The sequence below is a fragment of the Pteropus vampyrus genome, unplaced genomic scaffold (genome assembly GCF_000151845.1).
Source record: "Pteropus vampyrus isolate Shadow unplaced genomic scaffold, Pvam_2.0 Scaffold191, whole genome shotgun sequence".
Classification (NCBI taxonomy): domain Eukaryota; kingdom Metazoa; phylum Chordata; class Mammalia; order Chiroptera; family Pteropodidae; genus Pteropus; species Pteropus vampyrus.
Genome location: NW_011888972.1, coordinates 746,807 through 770,664, shown reverse-complemented (window position 1 = coordinate 770,664; position 23,858 = coordinate 746,807). Strand labels below are relative to the sequence as shown.

Sequence of the window (23,858 nt, the reverse complement as noted above, 5' to 3'; positions counted from 1 at the left end):
GCTTAGACTTACGGTGGTGGTGGCGGTGACGGTAAAAAGAAGCAACCAGTGCATTAGATCCGGGGATGAGGGCGTGACACGCAGATTTCCGGCGCTTTCACTGACCTGGATTTTACTGGAGAAATGTCAGATCTGGGGAGGGCAGACGACTACCTGGAAATATTACGTAGATAGTTTCATGTAAAAGTTTAAATTCAGAAAGATCTGTGTGTGGGATAAATTTGGGGAGTCACCAGTTCGTAGATGGCAATTGAAACCAGAGGCAGAGATGAGACCTTAAGGAGCGAGGGGGACGTGGGAAGAGTGAGACCGAGCTTTGAGGACCTTTATCATTTAAAGGACAATCGGAACAAAGGCGAACCAAGAAAGACACTTAAAAGATCAGGTAGAAGGATAGAAAGAAAAGCAGGAAAGTGTGGTGTCTGTTAAGCCAAATACGACCACACAGTCACGTAAAATGAAGACTGAAAAATGCCCCTGGACGTAGTGACAGGCAGATCACCGGCGATCTCAGCAAGACTTATTTCAGTGGAATGCTGTGGGCAGAAATCAGTGTTGAGGTCGAGAAGCAAGCGAGAGAGGTAAGCGAAGGGAAAGGAGGCAGCACGTGTAGGCTGCTCTCTCAAACTCCGAAGGAGAGAAACAGGCCAAAAGAGGCAGGAAGTCATACTGGGAAGGGCGCTTTTGTTTTAAGATGGGAGAGACTTGAATATGTTTTCATCTTAATGGGAGGGATCCTATAGAAAGGGAGAGGTCGAAGACATAGAAGAGAGAAGGGGTAACAAATACAGTAAGATTCATTGGGAGGCAGGAAGACTTGGGATCCAAAGCACAAGTGAGGAGACGGGTTGCGGGAGGCATGACAGACAGCCCCTCTTTTGTCATGGGGGGAACGGGAGAGGACAATTGCGTATGCGCTCTGCCTTAAGATCCATCCCGATGAAGCCTCCTTCGGGCTGTTTCGGAATTTCATTAATGTGCTGCTTCTCTGAACCCTAAAGCACTTACCTATACTCGATGACTTAGCATCTTCTGTCTTGTATTATTTCCTACTATTTCAGGCCTTAGACTTGTCTGCGTCAACTAGATGGATTGTAAACCTGAAAATAAGCCGCAAGAGTTTATTCTCACAGTCTCCCTACATTGCCTAGCCCAGGGCTGAGTTTGATTCTTTTTAAAAAATAGATGCTCAATAAAAACTCATTAAGATGCTTAGGCGAAAGGGACAATTCATCTTCTCAGTCCTAGTTATTCGTGTAATGCCGATCATCCTCTTATGTTTGAATCGTTAACCATGATGCTTTCTGTAATACCTAAGATATGCCTTAAATTTCATAGGTATTGAGTGAAATTACTGCCAGTTGTAGTAATTTCACTGATAAAGGGATAAGTAGATTTTGATTAATGACTTTTTTTTTTTTTTGCATTTCCCAGGTACAACAGCTACAGGTCCTGTTGCTACAAGCCCATGGAGGTACCTTGCCCGGATCTATAAAGTAAGGCCTAGATCGATTTTAAGTGTATATTCCAATAGAGGCTATTTCTCCTGATGGTTGTTTGCCCCTGATCTGCTAGAGCTTCTGGTAGTGCTCGGTGTCAAGCGTAGGCATCTCACCAAACTCGCTGGCTATGTAGGACTTGGCTAGTTAGCTTCGAAGCAGCCGATGTAATACGAAGAACATGAGTTCTGCCCTCAGAAGCTTATTAATTAGAATTTCGCTATGAGGAAGAGCTGTCTCTTCTTCCCCATTTATTTATTTGATGTTTTGTTTTTATCCCTATAGACTCATGGATATTTATTTTATTCTATGGATTAACATCCAGTGCTATCATTGTTTGTTTTATTGCGCAAATCGTTCCTGCTTTGTCCACTAGGATCCCCTTTCCGGGTGGCTCTTGTGTTCCTTGACACACCCTCAACTTTTTGAGCATTTCCACAAGATGTTCCACACCCATCTTGTGTTTTCTCCACCCCAGTTCTGGAGTCTACCGTATTTCTAAGGAGCCTGCGTTGTGTTTTTATTTATTTATATATTGGTACTGGGCTGTCACTGCCTCTGGGTCCTCTCAGTGAGCAGCGCTAGGAAGTATCTGAATGTATAGTAACCCACACATACACTCATACCTATGTTTCTATATCTGTGTACATATTAAAAACCATAATTTTATACCGATACCTGTGATTCCAGTCCAACACTACAGCATTCATTTTAGCCTTCCTCTCCTTATTTTTAACTTCTTTCTCTAACAGAAATTTGCAATCTATTTACTTTCTTTTTCAGTTCCAGTATACACACAGTTTCAGAATTGCTGGCCCATACTCTTATGAGAAACACTTTCATGAACTACATTACAGCATTTCGTACATTTCTTTTTGTCTTTAGGTTCACAATATCCAGGCAAGATACTATTTCCCGCAGTCATTGTATTCCGTTTTGGGTTTCCCCTACATCTTCCCTGGTTTTAGTTGTTTGTTTCTATTTTGGGTACGTGATGGGTATGTGAAATATTATGATGGTATAAGAGTCAGTTATACAAAAAGATATCCTCGGAGCAGAGGAACATAAATCAGAACCACAATGAAATATCACCGAACACCCCTTAGGATGACCAGTATATTAAAAAAAAAAAAAAAAACAGGAAATAACAAATGTTGGCAAGGATGTGAGGAGGATGTGGAGAAATTAAAATCCTTGTGCGCTGGTGGAGGGATTGTACAATGCTATAACTGTTATGGAAAACAGTATGGAGTGTCCTCAAAAAATTAAAAATAGAAATGCCATATTATGCAGCTTTCCCTCTTCTGGGTATACATCTGAAAGAATTGAAAGTAGGGTCTTGAAGATATTTACATACTCATGTTCATAGCAGCACTATTCACAGCGGCCACACACATGTCCATCAGTAGACAAATGGATAAACAAAATGTATATTCACACAATGGAATATTATTCAGCCTTGAAAAGGAGGGAGATCCTATCACATATTACAACATGGATGGACCTCGAGGACATTCTGCTAAGTGAAATAGGCCAGTCGCAAAAAGAGAAACGCTGTATGATTCCACTTATGTGAGGTATCTAAAGTAGTTGAATTCATAGAAACAGACCGTAGAATGCTGGTTACCAGGGGCTGGGGGAAGGGATGCAAGGGGAGTTGTTGTTTAATGGTTATAGAATTTCAGTTTTACGATTTGAAAAAGTTCTGCAGATCTGTTTCATAAAACATCGTAAATGTACTTGACACTACCCAACCGTGCACTTAAAAATGGTTAAGATGGTAAATTGTAAGTTATGTGTTCTTTACCACATTTTTTTTAAAAAAAAAAGAAAAAAACCCAGAAGAAACTAGAAGAATATATAGGTGAGAGCCTATGCGCATATAGGCGAAGGTTAAGAGCATTCTATAAATCAAAACAATGGCAGAAAACTAAAAGAATACTCTGGGGTGTGGGGGGCGTCGTTCTAGACACCCGCCGCACGACAGTGTGAATATACTCGACACTACCGAGCTGTGCGTTTCAAAACGGCTAAGGTGGTCACTTTTATGTTATATGTTTTTTACCACAGTGTTTTTTTTAAAGGAAAAAATATACATACACAGAGAACTATCATTCGCCCCTGCTGCCCTTCTTCCATCACTACCCTCCCGCCCCCGCATCTAGCCCATCTCTCCGGTTTCCGGTTCAGCCTTCCTGTATCGGTTTTGTACGAATGAGCAGATAGCTGTGTATCCGTAGCTCCTCCTTTCTCCTGTGAATGGTCATATACCGCAGATACTGTTTGTGGCTTGGCTTTTTTCCGTATTTCGTGGAAATCGTTGTGCATCCCTTTCTAGAGGTCTTCCTCGTTTGTTACGGCTGCCCCTTGTGCCATGCGTATGAATTCGACCTCTCTCCTGCGGAGTTCAGGCCGTTTGCAACACGCTGCAGCGAGCGACCTTGTGTGTCCTTTTTGCGTGTTGTTACTGATCTCTCTTCAGGGTAGATTTCTAGAAAAGGGACCGTTGGGCCAAAAGGTAAGTGCACGTGTGGTTTTGTGGGATGTCGCCGCACCCCCTCCAGGAGGCCCGTCCCATCTGCATTCCCGGCGGCAGCGTAAGGGAGAGCTGTCCCCGCAGCCTCCCAGTGGAACGCGTTGTACTGTCTCAATTTTTGCCGGTCTGATAGGTGAGCAATACTATTTCAGGGTTGTTTGCATTTGTATTTTTTAAATTATGAGTGGCTGTGAGCATTTTTTCATATTCCGGGGCCATTTTCATCTCTTTTGCTGGTGAATTGTCTATTCATGTGTCCTGTTTTTCTATCAGGTTTTTGAACCTCTGGCCCTGTTAAAAAAAATTCTGGGAAAATATAGAAAACATAAAATTTACCATTTTAACCATTTTAAAATATACGGTTCCACGGCTTTAAGTACATTCACAGTGTCGTGCGGCCATCACCGCTGTTCATCCCCAAAACCGTTTTCGTCTCGCAAAACTGAAACTCTGTACCCACTTATCAGTAACTGCCCGTTTCCCCCTCGCCCCAGCCCCTGGCAGCCACCATTCTACTTTCATTTGATTACTCTAAGCACCTCATAAGGAGGAATCACGCACTATTTGTTCTTTGGTGACTGTCTTGTTTCACTTAGCACAGCGTCTTCGAGTTTCATGTCATAGCACGTGTCAGAATTTCCTAACTTTTAAAGGCTCGATAATATTACATTGTATCTATCTATCCATCCATCCATCCATCCATCCATCCATCCACATCACATGTCGTGTATCTATTCATTTGTCAGTACACACTTAGGTCGCTTCCACCTTTTGGCAATTGTGAATAATGCTGCGATGAACACGGGTGTGCAGCCATCTCTTTAAGACCGTGCCTTCATTTCCTCTGGATATGTACCCCGAAGTGGAATAGCTGGATCGTAAAGCAATTCTATTTACGAATTTTAAATTAAGCCGCCACGCTGTTTGCCAAAGCGGCCGCACCATTTTGCATTCATTCCCAACAGCAGTGCACAAGGGTTCCCGTTTCTCCACATCCTCGCCAGCACTTACTTTCTGGTTTTGTTTTCTTTTAATAATAGCCACCCTAATTTGGGCCCTTATTTTTAACAGTTCTTTATATATTAGTGATACAGTCGTTTGTCTGTGGTGTTACAAATATTTTCTCCTAGTCTGTTCTCTTTTACTGTATTTACGATGTTTCTTTGTCATGCCAAAAATTTTATTCTTTATGTACTAGAAAGATTACCCATCATCTCTTTATTGCCTCGACTTTTGAGCAAATTTATTGAGATACCATTTATATACCTTAAAATTCACTCATTTTAAGTGTGCAATTCAGTGTTTTTTAGTAAATTTACAGGATTGTACAACTGTCACCACAATCCGATTTTAGAACCTTTTCGTCACCCCAGAAAGATCCCTCGCACCCATTTTCCTATTCCCACTCCCAGCCCCAGGCAACCACTAATCTGCTCTCTGTCTCTCCAGATACACCCACAGGGGACGAATCATGTACGTGGAATCACATAGTACGTGACCTCTGCGTCTGGCCTCTTTCACCTATAATGTTTTTGTAATTCATCCATGTCGTAGCATGTGTCGGTGCTCTGTTCCTTTTTATTGCTGAATCGTGTTTCATTGTCTGGCTAGACCACGTTTGTCTACCCATTCACCAGCTGACGGATTTGGGGGTTGTTTCAACTTTTTGGCTCTTATGTATCATGCTGCTGTGAATACTCACCTGCAAGTTTTCGCATGGACGTATGTTTTTTTATTGGGTAGACACCTAGAATTGGAATGGCTCGTTGCATGTTTAATTTTTTAAGAAACCGCCCAAGTGTTTTCCAAAGTGGCGACACTATTTACATTCCCCTCATGCTCTGGACTTTGATTCCTGGGCGGAAAGCCTTTCCCTACACCGAGGCTGCAGAGGAATTTGCCCATGTTTTCTTCCAGTCCTTACATTTTGTTTTTTACATTTTATTTTTCATTTGGAGTTTATTCTCATGTATGGCGTGAGTCTATTTTCTTTATTTGCAGTAACTCTTATTTGCAATAACTCTTAATCATTTTTTTATTATAAAAGTGATACAATGCTTCTTGTAAGACATTTAGAAAAGCATTTTAAAAAATCTTAGAATCGCCATAATTTCGTCACCCAAAGACGATCACCCTTCTCTTTGTAAATATTCCGCTTTGGGTTACTTAATCTTGGTGTCCTGATAATATTTTAAGAATGCTGGATAAAGAAATCGAGGGAAAAGGTCTCTTAAAGACCTATTCTAGAATACCCAGTTAGAAGCAATTGGCCAGCTTCTTTTCCTTTCAATTTAGCACAGACCTGTTTCGTGAAAGACGAGACTAATGAAAACCGTTCCATACTTGCAGCTACCTAGAATGTTCCATAGGATATAGTTTCAGCTGCACCAGTAATGGATTCGAAGAAAGAGTTGATGAATCGAACAATTGAACTCAATTGGTCAACGTTTTACAGAGAAATAAAGATGCTACATTTTTTCCCTCACAAATGTATATTTATTTTTTAGAGACATTTCATGAGGCTTTTTACAAAATGTACAGTTTATGTACATGATTTTCTTTTTTCTTTTTTTTTTTTTTTGCTTTTCGTATTTGGGATATATTCTTTTCTTTCCAAATGCATATCATTAAAGCTTTTGTGTGATGCTCTGAAGCGTTCGTCAGTTTGCACCTGCTCAGCTCACTCGCTTCCGAGCGTTGGCAATTACATAGCATGGGAAAGAGCGAACATTGATTTGCCATTGTATTTTTTCCCATTTGGGGAAACCTTGGAAATTTTAGGCGGGGGGGAAACTATTGAGTTCAAAGTATGACTTTGGGGGTGAAGGGATGGGCAAAAAAGGGTGAAGGGTATTAAGTACAAACTTCCACTTATAAAATAAATAAGTGACAGGGATGTAATGTACAGTACAGGGAATACAGCCAGTAATATCACAAACTTGTGTGGTGGCACATGGTTACTAGACTTATCGTGGCGATCGCTTTGTAAGCTATATAAACATCGAATCACTACGTTATACACCTGAAACTGATATAATATTGTATGTCAACTATACTTGAATTTGAAAAAGCATCATTACTTTGGAGCTTGTCAACTTTCATGAACGATGCATGCAAGTTTTCAGTTTAATAACAGTAAGGAAACAAGGAAATATCAGCACTCTAACACGAAATTTACTGGTAGTTTATTTTCGTGATCCACATTTTAATTGAACATTCCTTCGCGAGAGTCTTCGTAAATTCTCAGCAGTGCAACATGAGACCTTCTGGGGTGCCTCACTATGAACTTTCTGATAAAGAGCGTGCTAAGATCTTCCGTGAGAATTCATGGGGGTTTGAAGCCGGGTGAGAGGACATCTGCCCCCTGAAATTCCTTTCCATCCTTCATGGAGACTGAGAACAGCTGTTTCCTATCTTTTTTCTCTTTACTATTGCCTTGACAACTATTCATTTTCCCTCCGTCTCCTTCAGACCAAATCTTCATATTTCTTTTGATCTTTTTTTTTTTCACCAGTCCTATTTTGAGGTCTTTTGGACAATTGATCCCAGCGGATTACAAAAACAACAACACAGGACCAAAACCGTACTTCTGATTGGTCCGCTTTATTAGTCTGGGACTGATATCAAGTCATCTGCATAAATTCCAAAGGTTCTTATCTACATGTATCCTTCAAGCTATTCCTGTCCCTTCCGCTCGTATTTGAAATCGACAGCATCGTTGCCACCACCCACTCTAAGCAATTTAAAATTGATGGACAGATGGACAGGAGGCTCTGGGTCATCAGTTCGAAGCGAGGCAAGCACTTAGAAGGGAGCCCTGATTTATAGAGAATTGTGAGATATGCTCTTAGTGGCCACTGGTCATTGTTTCAACTGTGTGACTTCTTTAAATTCTATTTCCCCAAACTTTACATTAACTAGGTCGACTTCTGTTGATGAGATTAAATTTAGACCCTGAGCAGTGTCGCCGCCACCCCCTCTGAACCTTTTCTCTCCCTACATCCGTAATCTTTAATCAGGGATGGAGAGTGGGAAGGGGAGGAAGGGAACACGTGCCTCAGCTGCAGTCAGCTGTCACTTCTTACCTACGCGCCACAGACAGAAAGATCCTAAACTGAGGTCAGCCGTTCCTATGGCGACCATATGTGGCCCTGACGTACTTTTTCCAGACCTAGGGGGTGATTTTAAACCACGCCCCAAGAGGCCTATGGGATATATTTCTATCCACCTTTGCTAGAGGCGTTATCAATCAGGGAGTTTTTTTCTAATCCTTCCCTTTCTTCGTTTCAGCGTGGAACCGTCAGAGAATCTCCAGTCTTTGATGGAGAGGAATCGGGCCCTGCTGGAGGAGAATGAAAAACTCAGCGGTGGTCTGAGCGAAGCAGCCGGCCAGACGGCCCAGATGCTGGAGAGGATCATTCTGGTGAGGCGCCGGGATGTTTAGTAGCTTCAGTGTCTGAAACACTTACCTTGCTTCTCGTTACAAGACACAGGTTATGTGGTGAGAAGTGGATGAGTATGACCACATGGCCCATGGAGCCCCTCGGAGGAAAACCTGTGGGCTCATATTTAAACATACAGAAACTTAAAGAATTGGACAGTGAACACGTATATACCCACCACAAAGAACCGACACCAGAGAGGAGAGAGTGAACCAGGTCCCTCTGTCACCTTAATTCCTGCCCGATCTTTACCCATAATACCAAGTAACTGTCCCTCTATCTCTCTTTGTTCCTCTCTGTCTCTTCCCCTAACACTGTCACATTTCATATCCCATCCTAAAAACTGCCGTGGTGACATAAGAGCTGGGAAGTAAACTGGAATCCTTTCACCTGTGGTTAATTTCCAAATAGTGGATCGCTATGTAACCGATCACACCGGTTCTGGACCCTCCTGCCTGTGTGGTAGTAACATCCGGGTCAGCGCACGCCGGCTGTCGCTGACGTTTCTCCGCTAGTCTAAATCCAGCTCGGTCCGCGACAACAGAACTATTGCCAGAAGCGAAAATGAGCTTCCACCAAAACGTAATTGGACATCTGTAATTCCTCCGCGTTCATGCCTCGTTGTGCCCTCTCGTCGAGGAAGGGCAGGCGAAGCTGCTTAAAGACTCCTTTAAAGGGGGCGCGGTCCCACCCCCACTGTATTGCCCATGACTAGCTCAAGGGTGCAGATGGGGTCCACGGGATGTGTATTGCCGTTTTCTGCCACTGTGCTGCATTTCATGCCTGTGGAGTAACTCGAAGCTGTGTCTCACGTGTATGAGAGCGTGACGGACGTAGCCAACAGTGCTTGCTGTTCCAGCCACGTACCCACCTGACCTTTCTAAGGTCGTGACAATGGCCGCCCAATCAGCTTCCTGTTTGATGTCCTACCAGAACTTCATAATAAGCACACGTTTTTTGGCCTCTGTAAACTGTCCTTCCCAAATCTATTGCAGCATCTAGCATGTTACAGATACTGAGCGAAATCAAATGGAAGCCATCAGTCACCCCTCTAAAACGTAGCTGCCTCCGCTCCTTCTTCTCTGCCATCGTTCTTGTGTCCACCACCCCTTTCTTTACTTTCTTTTGCTAAAACTAGCCCACCATATCAGATAGTGTAACTTGAAAACAACTCAGCGCATATTCAGTGTGGGGCCCTTTCATGTGTGAAATGCCCCGATGCTGGAGCCGGGCACCAGTATCGTGTAGGAGGCAGTTTAAAGTAAGTGGGGTTTGTTTTTTTTTTGCAAACAGCAGGGGCTGGCATGCCGGGAAGTATTGCTTTTTCCCCCCCAGTCGCAATGTTCTGTATGGAACTGAGGCCTCACGCCCCACCCCACGGTCGAGCTTCACGGCAAGCCTGAGACCCAGCTGCTTGGGTGCTATTTTTAGTAGCTCATGTTGACTGAAGGGCTGATTTCCATGGCTGTTTAAAAAAAAAACATATTTCTCACTAAGTAACGAAAGCCCACTAAATCCTCTATTACAGCAAAGGAGGCAGCCTGTGTACCTAGGTTTTAATCCATGGAGACAGGAGGGAGGGCGTAATTAGGCGAGGCTGTCAGGCACTGCCACTGATTATCTCCTGGGTCTTTGTTGCAGACAGAACAAGCGAACGAAAAACTGAACGCCAAGCTCGAAGAGCTCAGGCAGCATGCGGCGTGAGTCTCCTTCCCCATGCCCGTCACCGACCCGTGCCGCCCCAGTCTCTGCCCGTAGGTCCTCCGGCCTTTGCGCCGCGATTAACCCTTGCGATCCTTCGCTTGAATTTTCAGCTGCAAAGTGGATCTTCGAAAGCTAGTGGAGACTTTGGAGGATGAGGAATTAAAAGAAAATGTAGAAATAATTCGTAACCTCCAGCAAGTGATTACCCAGATATCGGTAAGCCAAGTAGGGACCGTGGGAAATAGGCACATCGCTTTCATCGGTTTCTCCCGGTGCATAGAAACACGTCTCACTCTGTGCCTTTCGCCAAAACAAATGAATCGTGAGCTGAGAGCAGAGATCATGCATCTCGGAATTGGCAAAATCATCAAACACTCGTAGGTTACATAAGCAATGGCACATTAATATTTCAGCATTCTAATCAAATACCGGAAGCAGCAACATAGCAGTGCAAAACTTCCTGGGTGGCACGAGCCGCGGTCATTGATTCGCTGTCCTTTCAGTGGAGGCTAACTCGATCAGAGGCCCCGATTCTAAATAAGCTAGCTTCTGACGAATAGCTTAGAACAACCGCAACATACCGTAGCTCCCTTTTATAACCAGTAATAAATTCGTTCGAATGATCATTCTGCTCTAAGTTCCCCCTTTTTATTTATTTTTAGAACTATTATAGTAGGTGCGGGTGGGTTGTTTTGGGGAAAGGGGAGGGGGGGGTGGTATTTGTCTTTTTGCCCCCAGAAGAAAAAATCTTATAATTTCACCACCCAGAGAAGCTCTTCTTCTTTTTGGTGTTTCTTCTCCATCTTAGTCCTTAGGCATGTATGCTTTTTTCATCGAAATCATATTCTATTAAGGGGTCTTGGTTCGTTAAGGGGTTACACCCTCTTGCTTATTATTCCGAGTCAATAATGTGTATGGAAATGCCTGCTGGCAATTCCTAGCTCTCGGTCAGAGGTTTTAATGTCACCAGAACAGCGAGTCTCCACCCCAGGTCTTGCCCAGTGTTTTTTTTTTTAGGGTTGTCAGAAGGACATTATAAAACCATCCACACGTAAATTTGACTCTAAAGAGTCAATGAACAAAATATTATACAGTATTATGGGGAGGGGGCAAGGGTCAGGATGGCCAGTTCCTGGAAATTAAATGAGTAAATCCCAAAAGACTAGACAGCAATGCTTTAGTTTAAGTAGTACTGCACAAAACTATCGCAAGCAGTTCACGCCGACAGTTCATTTATCCAACAAACAGGCCACAGGAATAGAGAGCCTGGGCTCCAGAGCCAGACAGACCCTGGTTTGAAGCCAACTCTGCCACCCCCCTAGCCGTGTACCCTTGCTAGGCACTGGCTTTATATCAAAAGAAAAAATCTAAGTGACTCAGATAGAGATCACAGGCATCGCTCAGCCGATGCACCCAGGGAGCACCTGTCATACTCTGGTCCTGCTTCGACGCCGGGAGTTACCTGCACTTTGGCTCAGGTAGCAGTTTTCAGTGTTGATGGATGTGATACTTTTGGCTGGAGGCCGTTACGGTTTTCATGGCTCGAGCTGAAGAACAGCAGAGCAGTCCCATCCGGGTAGCTGTCCAGTTATTTTCAAGAGCTCCTCTCGCAAGCCTTGTAGTTAGTCAGTTGCTCATGGTTCACAGCTGGTGGGAGACCTCGGTGGAGAAGGAGGGGGAAGAGAAAGGAGGCCAGAAAAACTAGTAACCCCCTCTCACGCCTGCTCTGTTCCTCATACCTCAGCGACATGAGCAAAGGGCGTTGGGAGCACAAAGGAAGGGGCGAGGAACTGCCTAGAGAATTTAGGGAGGCAGCGTGGAAAAACACGGGGCCTAAAACATGGATGAGTTTACCGCACAAAGAGGAAAGGACGGCCTAGAGCAGGGGTCCAGGTGAAAAAGGAAACCCGCCGCACCAAGTTCATAAAATAAGAGAAGGCAGACCCTCGGTGAGCATCTAGCAACGTGGCTGCTGCCAGGTGCGCCACACGGGAGGTTGCCGCTGGTGGCTGGCTCGGAGCAACTCTCTGGAATCGCTGTGTCCGCCACTAAAAATCACTTGGCACGTGCAGCGGGAGGGTGCGAAAGGTTGCCGCAAGCTGATAAAGCCCCTGGCTTCTATTCACTGTCACAGTTAGAACAGAGCCTTTTACCACGGCTCCTGCCGCACCCCTGAATCAGAGTTGTTCACATGCATTGTCGGGAGACCCTCCCAGCTATGCGTTTCTTTGGAAATATACAACAGCGTATCCCGTGGCTTTCATCAAGACTCACTACAGTGAAAGCCAAATGTTTCCAACGCAAGTGCTGTGCCCTTCATTCTAGATTAAAACTGTTTTTATTTTAAATGACAGGTGAACACCCCCTTTTTAGTTATGAAGGCAACCATTGTTCCCAGATCTTCCTCCTGGGGCTTTAAGTGCTAAACTGTACCATTTATTCCTTTAAAATGTAATTCAAGCAAACCTCCTTGTTGCATTTACCTGTGAGGAAATTCATGCTGTCCTTTCAGTTCCCACAAAGTCATTTCTCGAGCGATTCTGTCCCCTCCTCCAAGACCGGTTCCATAAAAAAGCATTTTGCACGCCCAGTCATGGTATTGCCTGCAGCCTCCAAGCAGATTCCATTTGTGAGGGTGTGGCTGGTTAACGTAGCTCAGCTTAGGACCCTAGCCTCGTTTCCCCGCTCATCACCTTCGCAAGCCATGTGTTTTCACCTTACGAAAGGTTCCCAGTTGTGCCCTTGGAATGAGGGCGAAAGAGGCTGTTGGATTGAAAGAAATCTTATCGTTGTATATTTACATTAGGGTTAGGAAGGCAGAATCGTGCCATGTTTACGTACAACATGACACCAAAGCTTAAGCCATTGAGCCAAAAGGTAAATCCACAGTAACGACATGTCTCCTTTAAGTATTAACCTGGCTACTTTGATCCTGACCCTCAGGAAGGTACTAGAAAAAATCTCCAAAAGCCAGTGTTACAGGCCCCACCAATCTAGGATAGGCCTATAACTAGTCCTTTTTCTAAAACTTACAACACGAGAGAGAGGAAAGGGTAACTATTAACTTATCATGTAATGAAGTCTCTGGTTTTTTCTAAGAAGGGTTGACTATGCCCCGCCCTTAAGAATCGGCAGTGCCGTAAATCATGGTGAGAAAGGGTGTGGAACGCTGGGCTTCCTTTGAATTCTCTTTGACTCTCACTAGCTGAGAATTTCTGGGCGGAATAAGGGAAATCCTTTACATCCAGCACTTACTAAAGGCCTCTTCGCTCCTCACCTTAAAGGTACTGAGATTTAAGTTTCAACAAGTATCTAATGTTTCACTGGGCTGTGTCAGAGACTCCATGTGCTAACCCTAAATTCCTCCCTTGCTATCGAGCCAATAGCTCCTTCTATGACCTATGACCTCCTTGAAACATGTGACTTTCTGGAAATAATCCTTTCTTCCCAGGGCTTTGTAGAATCACTTAAACAGAAGTGGTAATCCATGTTTCAATGCCAAATCTAGCCTGAATTTCAGTGGGGAGCACAGAGCCTGCTCACATGACAGCCTATAAACAGATCGGCCTTAATAACTGGTTTGAGGTTTCCCTTCTAGTGCTCGTTCCAGTGCCCTTCTCTGGGAAGGAGTCCGCGCCTAGCCTGTCCCTTCGCTTCACCACTGCCTGGGGTGGCAGCGTAGGACCAGTTCCTCTGTAGGAGAGGGACAGAGGCTGCAGCATATTTGTCTGACCTCGTGAGCACATTTTCCTGGGGTATCCCCTGTGGTATTTATTTCCTTATGAGGTAGGCTCTTGCTACCTTGACTGACTGTAAAATAGAAATCAAACATAGTTCTATTCACTTTTCTGCTGCTTCGCCTTTATCTGATGTGTCTGTAAAGTGTGTTAGACTTTGGCCTGTTGGAATGCTTAAGTGATTCACTCTGGCCCAGTGACCTCTGGCCAAGCAGCAGAGGTGCGGTAGATATGTCAGTGGCCACATGACCCTATTTTTTTCTTTTACAAAGACTGCACAATCAACCTGTATAAAAACGATACTCTTGAGAGCTGGGACGTGGAAAGGTGGCTGTTGGAGTCTCTATGACTACAGAACGGGTCCAGTAGCTTAAATGGTCTCCATATACACTTGAAAAAAAAATTTAACGACCAGGATAAGATCCGCTAGTAAGCGCTTCTGAATCTTTTCCTAAACTGTAACACGTGTCATTGCAGGAGGAAAGTGCGGCTTGCATGGCTGCAGCTGTTGATACCGCAGCGGAACCGGAAGCTGTAAGTAATCGGCCCCTTTGCGTAGAACCGGAAGTTCCACTGTGCCATTTCCTGTCATTTGCCACTCAGCTGAGGAAGAGAATCCCTGATTGCTACCATCTCCCACAGAATGCCTTGGAAACCCAGAAATCTCAAGTATAAATCTCAGCTTTGTGACATCCCTGACTCAGACGGGCTGTATCTCCAATAGGAAGCCGGCGATGGGTGGCGGGGCTTCTCAGGGATGTCACACTCTATATTTGCAGTCTGGCTCACTGGTTCTTTGTTAGCTGCTAGTATTCTGCCTCAGCTCTCTAGCAAGTTAAAATGAGGGAGGGAACAAATTGGGAAATTATGGCAACAACAAAAAAACCATTAGAGAAGAAACGGAGATTCTTATCTCAGCATCCATTTCTATAGATGGGACGGTTAGGGACTAAAAGAACCAAGGAAAATATTTCGAGCGTTCAAGGTGCAAGAATAGAGCAAGTGTATTAGACGTTGGCTAAAGGTTATCGAGGAAAGTCGAAAGGGAAGGACAGACAGTGGTTTGCCTGAGACTGCGTTTTCTCCCTAAAGCAAATATATATCAGTAGTTTTCCTATTCTGCAAGAAAAATGAGAGAGAAATCAGGTGCCGGAGATCAGCTCCGTGAGAAGAAACGAGGCCTCTTCTCCATCCCCTCCGTTCCTAACGTGTCCTTTCCAGAGCCGTTTCTCCTCTAAGGGCCCCTGAGAATGAGTAAAAGTGAGAAATGTCGGCCGGGTCAATAAAGAAAAGAGCAAGAAACTCAGTTCGCTCTAAGAGAGTCAGTTATAGGGCGGAAGAACACGGATGCTCGTGAGAGCAGCGTAGCGGGCTGGGCCAGTTTACGTCAGATGTGTGCAGCGCACGTCTGAGGGGCCACGGTTTGAGAAGGACAGTGGGACTGCGAGGAGAGGGGAGGCCGCGGGACTTGAAGTGGCTCCTTTGTCCTACAAATCATGAGCCTGACCTTTTCCAGCTGGTGGACAGCAGTCCGGAGAGCAGCAGGTCTTCTGACACCTTCACCACCCAGCACGCCCTGCGTCAGGCTCAGATGTCTAAGGAGCTGGTCGAGCTGAATAAAGCCCTTGCGTTGAAAGAGGCCCTAGCCAGGAAGATGACGCAGAATGACAGCCAACTGCAGCCCATTCAGTTCCAGTACCAGGTAAAGTCTCGGGCTGCGTTCGCTAACGTCTTCCATCTCCTTCCCTGTGGGAAGAAAACACGCACACCGTTTTTGATGATGACGAGACAACATAATGTGTGTAGTACAAGTGGACTTTACACTGTTGGTTAAAAAAAAAAACAATACATTCGGGACAGGGAACCTGTAGTTTTGTTTCATTCGCTCTGATACCTCACCTTCTGCAATAGGTTTTAATACATAGTTTGACAATGTTATAATTAAAAATGGCCCCCACTTGGAGAAATTTTATTTTAATGACTGTGCTGGGATTCTGAGGAAGATACATCTCTTAGTACATGGTCTGTGTGTCAGTTGTGAAGAGACCTGGAGTGCACGTCACGTGACTTGGCAAATGGTTCAACTTTTTCTTCGCGGTGGTTCTCAGCGGCTCTTGCTAATTAATATGATTTTTACTTAAAGACGAGTCTTGGCCCCCGGTTTTCCACAAGGTTACCGTTGCTCCAGACCTCGCTATTCCTTGCAGCCCTGTGTTCTCCCATCCAGCTGTACCCTGCTGCCCCCAGAATGTTCTACGCTGGTGTCAGGAAATCCCTGTAGTAGTCGTGCATTTCTACCACCCACTCCCGTAAACTTTCAGGGAAAAAAAAACAAAACAAGCATTTGTACCCGATGATTTCTGCCACTTTTTACCCCCAGGGAAGAGGTTGCTTCCAAAATAATAACCGAGTTGCCAATAGAGTTTTGTTGGATTTCGTTTTTGTTTGCCTTATAGCCATTTTCAGGGACCTTAGTGACTTCAATGTCCGTAAGGCTCGTAACATGGCTTGGCTATTGCCAGCTTTCTCCAGATTCTGCAGAAACCCATGCGGGTAAGCAGATTCGTTAGCTGGCTCCAATAGAGGTTTTCATTCCTTTTTATTATCACAGTCGATTTAGCTTTTTAAAAATTTAATCTTTATTTATGTCACACAAATGCACGTATATCATTTTCACAGGTCAAATAGTACAATACTCAGAAAAATAAAAGCCATCTCCTGCCCACCTACCTTCTCCCCTGTTCCCTAGGCTTCTACTTTAATTCCTTCAGCTGTTTCTTCTGATATTTACCTCCCTATTTCCAGAAAGAGTTGGTACTATAACATGTTAATTTAAAAGTTTAAGCATTATCCATTGACTTGCCGTTATGAAAGATGGGAATACAGCTCTCATACAGCCACCCCTGCACACTGCCTCACCTCTATCAAAACGATTCTATCACGGTGTTCGATTAAATGAATATTTAGTGTTTACATTTTGGTGATTATGTAGTATAATACGATTCCATTTCCTTTCTTGTGCAGCTTTTTGTATTTCCTGGAGTTAATAATCTCATTCGTTTTTCATTTAGTTAGTCTTCTACGTACCTTGCGATTTATCTCCAAACTTCTTGACAGAATTATAAAACTCCTCTCGATAGGATCAAGCTGACCAGGTAATTTCTCAGTCTACTTTTTTCCTGAAGACAGCCTTCCTGGGATCTTCTGTCCTGGCCGCTTTCTCCAGGCCCACGGCCCAGCCATCAGCCTGGGACCATCACTTCTCATGTTGGTGTTGAAACAAATTTCGTTTTCCTCCTCGTTCTTGGGATCATAGCCGTGTGTTGCTGGAGTGGAACCCTAATAGCTCTCGGAGAAAGTGGACATGAAAGAAAAATGTTTTAAACGATTGTTGTTCTTGTTGTTAACACTCGTGAGTTTGGCTGGCTTTAGAGTTCTACAATGGAAATTTTTTCCAGAATGTTGACGCCTTTGCTCCATTGTCTTCTATTTCCAACGTTGCTGTTGAGAAGTCCGTTATAATTCCAGATTCTTATTTAACCCGTATATTTTTTTCCTTTGGAAACTTTCAGGATCTTTTGTTTGTTTGTTTTTTGGTCCCCAAGTGTTATGGGGTCTTTTCTCACTTACGATGCTCGGTGCTTAGTCTGTCCTTTCAATCTGGAAATTCGTATTCTCCTTCCGTGGAAAGTGTCCTTGTATCATTTCTTTACCAGACTTCTGTTCTTGTTTTGAAGATACAGTGGCTACCGTGCTCATCTCTTAAGGCTAGAAATTAAATTTAGTTGAGGTTTTTTTTTTCCCTTCCTCCCTCACATCCGTTTCCACCGAATTCCTTCCTTTAGCGTTTGTTTTGGTCTTTCAGGTAAGAACCGTGCCTCCCATGTGTGCTGGTCCCTGGCTGCCCATTTATACTTAACGGCGAGGCACTAAAAGCCATCGGGAAGTCCTGCACGCGTGGGTGTCTCTCGGGATGCTCAGTTTCCGGGACGGGAACCCCTCATTCTCCTGCCCGGACCCATGTGGGCAGTGCTGCTGACCCAGAGAGAGTGAGGGCGTCGCAGGCTCTCCAGCCACGGGCAGGCTGTTCTTTAATCCTGCCAGCGGGACGACACTGCATCCCGGCCTCCCTGCGCCTGACGTCTGCGTCCAGCCCGGCGGGTCTGCGGTGAGGGACGGACGCTCCGATCCGCTCTGCCGGTCCACGCTGTGCATCGGCTTCTTTCTTCTTGCCACGTGTCCTCCGGGGGTCAGATTTCAGCCATTTCCCCTCCGCTAAGACAGCTGCCACTCACCCAACTATTTTCCTTTTCCAAAAGCTTCTTTATATGTTTTGGCGTCTCTCTTCATCCTCGTTGATTTATACCCTCCCTTTGGGTCATTTTCGTGGGATTTCAGGGAGGGAGCAATTTAAATACGTAGCTCCACCCTCTACGTTAACAGATATAAAACGCAGCTTTTTTAGGTCGAATGTCTTTTGGCCTCTCCAGGGTAAACAAAAGGTTAGTGGCGAGGCTGAGGAGTTAACCCCTCTCTCCATGTGGTCTCGCCTAGAAGCGTGGGGACAGGGAGGGGACACCAGTAAAGAGCCATAGCTGTGGCCGCACGGAGATACTTTGTCCTTTTTCTCCTTGAGACCAAACCTGAAAATTCAGAGCGAATACATTCTTAATGCAAACAGGACCTTTTAATCACAGCTAAGTCACTGTCTCTCTTTTTCCAAGAAATAGAGGTCATTTTTTTTTGTTCTAGATAGTATTTTTCCATCACTGTGAAGCATTGCCATAGAAAAACTTGAAGAGGGGTAGGTTCTGATCAATGACGATAACCATGAGTTATGGTAGGCCAGGACTCAAATATTTGACTAATTCCTTTCGCGGCATCGGTGAGACAGTTATTGACTGGACGTGGCACGCACACTGAAGAGACACTACTTTTTACCATCCGATCGGTAAAAATATTAAAGTGTAGTCGAATCAGATGTTGACGAGGGTGCGGAGGGACAAGCGCTTTGGCAGCATCTATTATAATTGACGGTGCGTGTCCTCAGGATCCTGTGACTCTGCTCGCGTCTACCCTAGAAAAACCTTGAACGTGTATGTGCACACAAGGCACGTACGAGAATATTTCATTTTGGAAAAATCCAGAACGAGCTAGATCCGTGTATGCACTGATAAAATAAATCTCTGAGACCAAGTAAGAGAAAGGCAAGTGGCAGAGTGGTGGCAGATACAGAAAATGGAATTCCGTTTATCTTTCGTATGTTTCAACAGGTGCATACGCATGTGCACACATTTCCGTGTGTGTCTATATGTTACTTTATATCTATTTACATATTCTAGATATTTTCTAGACATATATGTAGACATTATTAATTCTCTATATGTGTATTCTATGCATCTACATCTATGTATAAATGTCTAGAATATGTAAATGTCTAGGAAAAACGTCTGGAAGATCTGGACCAAGCCCATAGTAGTGGTTCCTTCTGGAGAGGGGAGTGGAATTTAGGCAGCTCTGGGACAGTCCAGGGGACTTGCCCTTTATATAGATTATCTGGACTTTTTTTGCAAGAATGTTTTCATGCGTTCTGTGAGCGTACACACACAGACATGCACACGCATGTTAGTGGCAGTTTAAATCTGCAGGTAACTATAAAGCAATTAGATTGATCGTTATCAGTTTTACTGAAGTGGCTCCATGATTTCGTGAACAACAGCTCTTGCCTGTTGAGAAAGCTTCCTGATACAGCCCCACCTAACCTGCCTCTGCCTCTTCGTCATTTCGATACTGGTCCAGGGCCTGCATATAATCTCCTCATCTGCCAACCCATCATTCAGCTAGTTTCCTTTCGTCTTTCTCGGTTTTGATAACAGGAAGAATCTGTCCATTGGGTTTTCCCTACCTTGGAAACTACCAAATTTCACTTTCTAGAATTCGTTTCCTAAATGCATCCAGGACCACAGGTGCTCTTGAATATATATATTTGAAAGTTCTGAACATAAGAATGTTTGTGCAGCTCTTTACAGTTTATAAAATGTCTTTACTCTTTAAACTTCTTCGATCTGCCCCAACAACCCCGTGAGGTAAACGGTGTTCTTTTCTGTTTACATAGCTAGGGAAACTCTCAGGGGTCCCTAAGACCAGCCCCAGGCTTGACGATTCGCCAGGGGAACCACAGGAGTCATCACACAGTCATGCTCAGGGCTAAGTTTCATTACAGTGAAAAGATGCGTAGCAAAACCAGTCAAGTGAAAGGCACACGGGGCAAAAAGTCTGGAGGCAACCAGGCGCAGGCTCCCAAGGGCCCCCTCCCAGCGGAGTCACACAGCCGTACCGCATTTCTGCAGCAGTGGCTTGTGACGACGTGTGTGAATCACTGTCTGCCGGGGACGGTCCCCTGGGCTGAGGAATCCAGGGTTTTTACCAGGGCACATCCGCACAAGCGTTCCCTTAGCACACAGTGTAACCCTGGCCTCCCAGAAGGAAGCGTACGTTCAGGAGAAATCATGTCGCTGGCCGTTTCGGTGCAGTGAACCGCTCTTACCTGTCAGGCCGCGGGGGGGAAGCCTACCGAAATCCGAGTCCCCAGACATGAGCCAAGGCCAGCCTCGCGTGCGGGCCTCGCAGGCTCGTAGGCCCAGGCCCACTGTGCTAACTGTTCTGCACGGAGGCTACCGTCCCTGGTAGACAGTGATTCACACACGTCGTCACAAGCCACTGCTGCAGAAATGCGGTACGGCTGTGTGACTCCGCTGGGAGGGGACCCTTGGGAGCCTGCGCCTGGTTGCCTCCAGACTTTTCTTCACAGAGGCTAATGCTAAGGAGAGGGGGTGACTTTCCTTGAGATGCTTAGGTGGTGAGCTCAAGGTTCCAGCCCACGCTTTGGCTTCCGAGCCCATCCCTGTCCCATAGCATAACATTAATCTCCATCAAATCAAGGACAAATGTTTTCAGTGTGCGACAGAAGGGCTAGAATTGAATGCATAGTTCCTTAAGACATGGAATGTTGACGCGACTTTCTTCCCGTGCCTGTAATGCCTTCTTTCTCTCTGACCTATGACATTTGTAGGATAGCATAAAACATCTAGAATTGGAAGTCATCAATCTGCAGAAGGAAAAGGAAGAACTGCTTCTTGAACTTCAGACAACAAAGAAGGATGTCAACCAAGCCAAGTAAGAATCAAGTCTAAGTCCCATGTCAAGTTCCTACTACGTGGGAGAAGCCGTAGAGGAAGGAGGGAAGCAAAAGAGCCATTTCCTGCCCCCGCAGGACTTACCCTGAGTTCTGGAGGGGCGGCCCAAACAAGAGCAAAGTTACGTAACATCTCGGGATAGCAGTTCAAGAACGCCGTAGCACAGCGTATGACTGCTAGCATAACAGATCACTGAGGCCGGAATTGCTTCCAGAGGTTAGAGGCCGGAGATACAGGTTCAGGCTGGTGGGGTCAAAGAAGGCCTCGTAGAATGTTAGCGTCCGAGCTGGGTTTGGACGTGGTCGGACCTGCCAGACGGCAACAGTTTCTTTGTCCCTCCACCGATGGGAAATTAGCTTGTGAACAGAATCGGTGTCCAGGCTTGTAAATGAAAAGGCAACGTAGTCATTCCTTAGCTAAGAGTGAAGCCGGGACGGATACCCGGGAAATCGTCTTCTCCCCTAAACCTCTGCCTTAGTAGCTGTTCGACCTTCTTTTTACTCAGCGACTCTTCCATCTCTCTATTGAGTCTAAAGTTCATATTCTTAAAAGTTACGCTGAACGTGTGCTTTCTCTCTCAGACTCATGTAATAATCATCAGAATTACTCCTCACAGCTTAAGTGAAATGAAATGGCTTCAGAGAAGCATCCCGTTCGCACATGGCGGGGTGCGGGGTGCATCGAGGCAGTTGTGCGTGGACTCATTGCGTTAAGGCTCCATTACTGAGGCCGTTTGGCTCGGTTGGCTGGCATTCACCTGACCGCTCACTTGTATTAACGGCCATGAGGGTCGCGAGCCTTCGGTTCTGATACCCGGTCTGCAAGCCGGGCTCGGCCGCTGTCTGTCTTCATTGGTACAATGTCTGTGTTTAGGTTGAGTGAGCGCCGCCGCAAACGTCTCCAGGAGCTAGAGGGTCAAATGGCTGATCTGAAGAAGAAACTGAATGAACAGTCCAAACTTCTGAAGCTGAAAGAATCCACAGAGCACACCGTCTCCAAACTGAACCAGGAGATACGGGTATTAAGCTCTCATCCTGTCATTTGCCCTACTGAAACGTACAGACATGGGGGTTAGATGAAGGCGGGCTTTCCAGGTGAGAATGTAGCGGGCGGGGTCGTCATTCTGAGAGCGCAGATGTCCACAGGTGGCCTCTGCAGGACACTGTCCCAGTACTCACCTAGAGTCCGAACAACAAAGTCCTTCTCAGACATTCGGGGCTTAATGTCGGAAACCAAAGGGTAAAGTTACCTTGGTAAGTACTGGAGATATCCGATCCCCTTCCATGGTCACATAGGATAATTTCAAAAAGTAGTTGCAAAATGACAGACACCTAGAGAAAATTTTCAGTTATCGACATCCGCAAAGTAGCGGTTGCAGGCCATCGGTGGCGAAACCTTTAGAATCCAGTGGTTGCTGGGCAGCTTTGTCCTTGAGGCTTAGTAGATATTTCCTTGAAACTTCATTTGTATACAATAAATTTAGGGCCGGATCTAGCCTGTAGGTACATTTTTGCTTTGATTTCTTTGCAGTGTTCGTTTGTGTAGTCTATACTTGGGAGCCCTGTGCAAGCAGAGCGAGGGGTATCGCAAGCCTAATCAGAAAATATTGGTGGCCTTCCGAGCTCAGCTCTGGGTTCTCTCTCTCCTTAATGTCTAGTCTATCCATCTGCGCATCAGCCTACAATAAAGGCAGGTGACTAATACTCGCACTGGCTTTTGTTTTTACAGATGATGAAAACCCAGCGGGTACAGTTAATGCGTCAGATGAAAGAGGATGCCGAGAAGTTTAGACAGTGGAAGCAACAAAAAGACAAAGAAGTAATCCAGTTAAAAGAACGAGTAAGTAACCACAACTCCTCAAAGGCCTACCTAGCAAACCCTTCTCTGGGCTGACTAACGTTAAATCTTCTTCTCAAACGACTGGTTTCTCCAAACAAAATGTGACACATTCACGAATTCAGCAGCCGTTTATTCAACGTCCACTGTGTTGACACGGTGCTCTCCGCTAGCTACCGTGGAAAATAGAAAGATGAGCAGCGTATGAACTCTGCCTCGGAAGCATGCCTTGTGTAAAGAGGAAGGTGAGACATAGCGTGATTTTCTCCATTGTAAGGAATAAGGAATGACGGTGTAAAACACCAAAGTCCTTGAGAAAGGGAAGCACGCTTCCCGCGCGAGTGCAAAGACAGTATCTGCACAGGCCTTGAATAACAGGGACGATTTTGGTAGCGATAAGTGCGGGCCGCCTTCCCAACAGATGGGACAGCAGAGCAAAGACACAGACGCGACAGCTTCGTAGGCACATCCAAGGACTGGCGAGTGGGCCAGGAGGGATGAGGGTAGTGGTGGAAAGTGGCATTGAAAAGACAAGGTGAAGCTGGAGTGTTAAAGATTCGAGGAGTCTGAACAGAGTATAAACATTTTTAAGGTGTCCGAGAAACAAAGTAGCATCAGCGAAGCACCGCTTTAGAAGGATGCATCTGGGAGTAATGCACAGAACGTGCTGAAGTCGCCAGAAGCCAGAACTCAAGGTACTGCACCATCCGGGCCGACAGGAAGGGCCTGCATTACAGTAGGAGTGGTGCCCTGGGAGAGACGCCAGAAAGGCCGTGAATCTGGGGACATTTTTAGAATTGCTCAGAACGTGATACGTAGTATGAGGGCCTCTGAGGACTCCACCCAGCAAAAGAAGCACAACTGATAAAATTTATAAAAACAACCATTAAAAACCTCGAAATTGTCCA

The 23,858-nt window shown here is 45.2% G+C and overlaps 1 protein-coding gene and 1 non-coding gene across 2 annotated transcripts in view; one reads left to right on the top strand and one right to left on the bottom strand.

Annotated features, from left to right (window-relative positions):
• The window catches only part of KIF4A (kinesin family member 4A), a 94,216-nt gene that overhangs the window by 43,055 nt on the left and 27,303 nt on the right, over nt 1–23,858 (top strand). The window contains exons 10-18 of the mRNA XM_023537448.1: nt 1,435–1,496; nt 8,326–8,458; nt 10,119–10,177; nt 10,292–10,397; nt 14,396–14,452; nt 15,435–15,620; nt 20,991–21,094; nt 21,988–22,132; nt 22,843–22,953. Of these exons, the coding sequence (XP_023393216.1) occupies nt 1,435–1,496; nt 8,326–8,458; nt 10,119–10,177; nt 10,292–10,397; nt 14,396–14,452; nt 15,435–15,620; nt 20,991–21,094; nt 21,988–22,132; nt 22,843–22,953 (963 nt within the window). The remainder of the gene's footprint in view (nt 1–1,434; nt 1,497–8,325; nt 8,459–10,118; nt 10,178–10,291; nt 10,398–14,395; nt 14,453–15,434; nt 15,621–20,990; nt 21,095–21,987; nt 22,133–22,842; nt 22,954–23,858) is intronic.
• On the bottom strand, nt 16,367–16,495 carry LOC111746509. The gene has a single exon (XR_002783144.1). It is a non-coding gene; the product is annotated as a small nucleolar RNA SNORA33 (small nucleolar RNA).